Here is a 5,000-nt window from a genome sequence, read left to right as displayed (position 1 = left end):
TTATCATTATTATCATTATTATCATGATTATCATTATTATCATGATTATCATTATTATCATAAATATCATTATTATCATAATTATCATTATTATCATAATTATCATTATCATTATTATCACAATTACCATTATCATTATCATCACAATTATCATTATTATCATTGTTATCATACTTATCATTATTATCATACTTATCATTATTATCATTATTATCATGATTATCATTATTATCATAATTATCATTATTATCATGATTATCATTGTTATCATGATTATCATTATTATCATGATTATCATTATTATCATGATTATCATTATTATCATGATTATCATTATCATTATAATTATCATTATTATCATAATTATCATTAATATCATTATTATCATGATTATCATTATTATCATGATTATCATTATTATCATGATTATCATTATCATGATTATCATTATTATCATGGTTATCATTATTATCATGATTATCATTATTATCATGATTATCATGGTTATCATGATTATCATGGTTATCATGATTATCATGGTTATCATGATTATCATGGTTATCATGATTATCATGGTTATCATGATTATCATTTTCATCATTATCATTATCATCATGATTATCATTATTATCATGATTATCATTATTATCATGATTATCATTATTATGATAACTATCATTATTATCATAATTATCATTCTTATCATGGTTATCATTCTTATCATTCTTATCATGATTATCATTCTTATCATGATTATCATTCTTATCATGATTATCATTCTTATCATGATTATCATTCTTATCATGATTATCATTCTTATCATGATTATCATTCTTATCATGATTATCATTCTTATCATGATTATCATTCTTATCATGATTATCATTCTTATCATGATTATCATTCTTATCATGATTATCATTCTTATCATGATTATCATTTTTATCATGATTATCATTATTATCATGATTATCATTCTTATCATTCTTATCATGATTATCATGATTATCATTCTTATCATTCTTATCATGATTATCATGATTATCATTCTTATCATGATTATCATTCTTATCATGATTATCATTTTTATGATTATCATGATTATCATTCTTATCATGATTATCATTCTTATCATGATTATCATTCTTATCATGATTATCATTCTTATCATGATTATCATTCTTATCATGATTATCATTCTTATCATGATTATCATTTTTATCACGATTATCATTCTTATCATGATTATCATTATCATGATTATCATTATCATGATTATCATTATCATGATTATCATTATTATCATGGTTATCATTATTATCATGATTATCATTATTATCATGATTATCATGGTTATCATGATTATCATGGTTATCATGATTATCATGGTTATCTTTGTCATTATTGTTATCATTATTATTATCATTGTTGTTATTGTTATTATTGTTATTAACATGTGTATCGTTATTATTAGTAGTATCATTATTATCATGATTATCATTATAATCATGATTATCATCATTATCATGATTATCATTCTTATCATGATTATCATTCTTATCATTCTTATCATGATTATCATGATTATCATTCTTATCATTCTTATCATGATTATCATGATTATCATTCTTATCATGATTATCATTCTTATCATGATTATCATTCTTATCATGATTATCATGATTATCATTCTTATGATTATCATTCTTATCATGATTATCATTCTTATCATGATTATCATTCTTATCTTTGTCATTATTGTTATCATTATTATTATCATTGTTGTTATTGTTATTATTGTTATTAACATGTGTATCGTTATTATTAGTAGTATCATTATTATCATGATTATCATTATTATCATGATTATCATTATCATGATTATCATCATAATGATTATCATTATTATCATAAATATCATTATTATCATAAATATCATTATTATCATAATTATCATTATTATCATGATTATCATTATTATCATAATTATCATTATTATCATGATTATCATTATTATCATAATTATCATTATTATCATGATTATCATTATTATCATAATTATCATTATTATCATAATTATCATTATTATCATAAAGATCATTATTATCATAATTATCATTATTATCATAATTATCATTATTATCATAATTATCATTATTATCATTACTATCATAATTATCATTATTATCATAATTATCATTATTATCATTATTATCATGATTATCATGATTATCATGATTATCATGATTATCATGATTATCATTATTATCATGATTATCATTATTATTATGATTATCATTATTATTATGATTATCATTATTATTATGATTATCATTATTATTATGATTATCATTATTATTATGATTATCATTATTATTATGATTATCATTATTATTATGATTATCATTATTATTATGATTATCATTATTATCATCATTATCACCATTATCACCATTATCATCATTATCATCATCATCATTATCATCATGATTATCATAATTATCATGATTATCATTATCATTATAATTATCATTATTATCATAATTATCATTAATATCATTATTATCATGATTATCATTATTATCATGATTATCATTATTATTATGATTATTATTATTATCATGATTATCATTATTATCATGATTATCATTATTATCATGATTATCATTATTATCATGATTATCATTATTATCATGATTATCATTATTATCATGATTATCATTATTATCATGATTATCATTATTATCATGATTATCATTATTATCATGATTATCATTATTATCATGATTATCATTATTATCATGATTATCATTATTATCATGATTATCATTATTATCATGATTATCATTATTATCATGATTATCATTATTATGATAACTATCATGATTATCATGATTATCATTATTATCATAATTATTATGATTATCATGATTATCATTATTATCATAATTATTATGATTATCGTGATTATTATTGTTATCATGATTATCATTATTATCATGATTATCATTATTATATATATATATATATATATATATATATATATATGTATATATATATATATATATATATATGTGTGTGTGTGTGTGTTTGTGTGTATGTGTGTGTTGTGTACATGTGTGCCTTTGCCTGTATACGTATATGAGTATTCCCATCTATGCGCAACCACACACACACCCACACACCCTCTAACCCCAGCCTCCTCCCCTCTCCCCCGCAGACAAGCCCGAGTGCCAGACTTCCCCCACCACGTACTTCATCTACGACAAGCCCATCAACGTGACGTGCACCGTGTCGGCCCACCCACCCGTCCAGAACATCACGTGGCAATGGAACAGCAGTGATGAGATCGTAGCTATTCAGCAGGTGAGAGCAGGACGCCTTGAACAGATCACCGCCCAGCTGACCGTGCACCCTGTAGAGAGCAAGGAGGACCGGATACTGTCCTGCTGGGCTGCCAATGTCATGGGCAACCAGGAACATGCGTGCGGTTTCTCGATCAAGGTTGCAGGTGAGGAGGGGCTGTGGTTGTTTTGTTTTTGTTGCAGGGGAATTTTTTTTTTTTTTTTTTTTTTTTTTTGCCTTGTCTGATATGGTGGGTGTCACTGCGTGTGTTAGGTCGTTTCTTTTGTTTTTTGTTTGTTTGGGTTTCTCTCTCTTTCGCCTTTTTGTTCTCCCTTTTTCTTTCCTCATTTCTTTCTCTCTCTCTCTCTTTCTCTCTCTTTCTTTCCCATTCTCTCTCTCTCTTAGTCTCTCTCTTTCTCTTTGTCTCTCTGTCTCTGTCTGTCTGTCTCCCTCTCTCCCCCTCCTTCTCCTTCTCGCCCTCCCTCCCTCCCCCCCTATCCCTCCCTCTTTCCCTCCCTCTCTCCCTCCCTCCTTCCCTCTCTCCCTCCCTCTTTCCCTCCCTCCTTCCCACTTTCCTTCCCTCTTTCCCTCTCTCCCCTTCCCCCTCTCTTTCTCTTCCTTTTATATCTGAATTAGGAGACTTTTAAGCAGTAATAACAGATTGCATCCATTACTCTGCCTCGACTTAAGGTGCTTCAGAAGTTTAAAGGTGGTTGCAAGTTTCATCTCTTTTTATGCCCACGAGGGGGTTAGTTTCCTGATGGAAGTTTTAGATAGCAATTTATAAGAAACGAAGTTATTATTGAGAAGCAAAAGAAAGGGAGAGAAATTAATGCATTGATTAGAAATGAATAATGAATGATGTTAATGATGAGAATGAGAATTATGATATTTATATGAATGATAATAATAATGATGATCATGATATTCATGATAAGTAATTATGGCTATGCAACAAATGTGAACTTCCGTGCAAAGCATTTTAAGTCTCCTTTTCCAACCCAAAACGATTCTTCTTTTTGCCTTTGATAGTCCCTTTCTAAATGGCTTTGTAAAACTTTAGAAAGGTCATTCAGAATAAGGTACAAAGTGTTGTTAACAAGAACGTCTGTGATTCTTTGTACATTTGGCATAAGCTTTTTTCCCCTTATGGCCTTGCTGGTTTGTTTTGTTTTGTTTTTTTCTTGTTTCTCTTTTATTCTGTTAATGTCTTTATGATTTTTGTTTTTATTATTCTGAGAAAATCAATTGGTTTATTTTTTATTACGCGAAAATGTTATTCTCTTTTGATCTCCTGACCAAGTTTTAACTAGTTCAAAGCGGTATTTTCAAGTATCGAAACTCACTTTATATCAAAGTTGTATAAGAAAATATCATAATATACAGTAGATTTGTTTTGATTGTATAGGATACAGATTAGACAAATATAGAGTCAGACAAATGCATAACGGATATATATGTAGACAGACAAACTATCAGATGAACAGAAAGTTCACATACTGTTTGCAAAAACGGGCACACACACACACACACACACACACACACACACACACACACACACACACACACACACACACACACACACACACACTCACTCACACGCACGCACACACACACACACACACACGCACACACAAACACACACACTGAGCTAA

General features: G+C 27.2%; 1 protein-coding gene across 2 annotated transcripts in view; it reads left to right on the top strand.

The window, feature by feature from the left end:
* LOC122246002 (uncharacterized) overlaps positions 1-5,000 on the top strand; it is a 489,277-nt gene that overhangs the window by 425,666 nt on the left and 58,611 nt on the right. For both annotated transcript variants that reach the window (XM_086536954.1, XM_086536953.1), the window contains exon 10: positions 3,221-3,511. In XM_086536954.1, coding sequence (XP_086393080.1) covers positions 3,221-3,511 — 291 coding nt within the window. The remainder of the gene's footprint in view (positions 1-3,220; positions 3,512-5,000) is intronic.

This window comes from Penaeus japonicus, unplaced genomic scaffold (genome assembly GCF_977035675.1).
Source record: "Penaeus japonicus unplaced genomic scaffold, GWHDUDI00000001_assembly GWHDUDI00000005, whole genome shotgun sequence".
Classification (NCBI taxonomy): Eukaryota; Metazoa; Arthropoda; class Malacostraca; order Decapoda; family Penaeidae; genus Penaeus; species Penaeus japonicus.
Note: the sequence above shows the minus strand (reverse complement) of the source record. Positions and strands in the feature narration are given on the sequence as shown.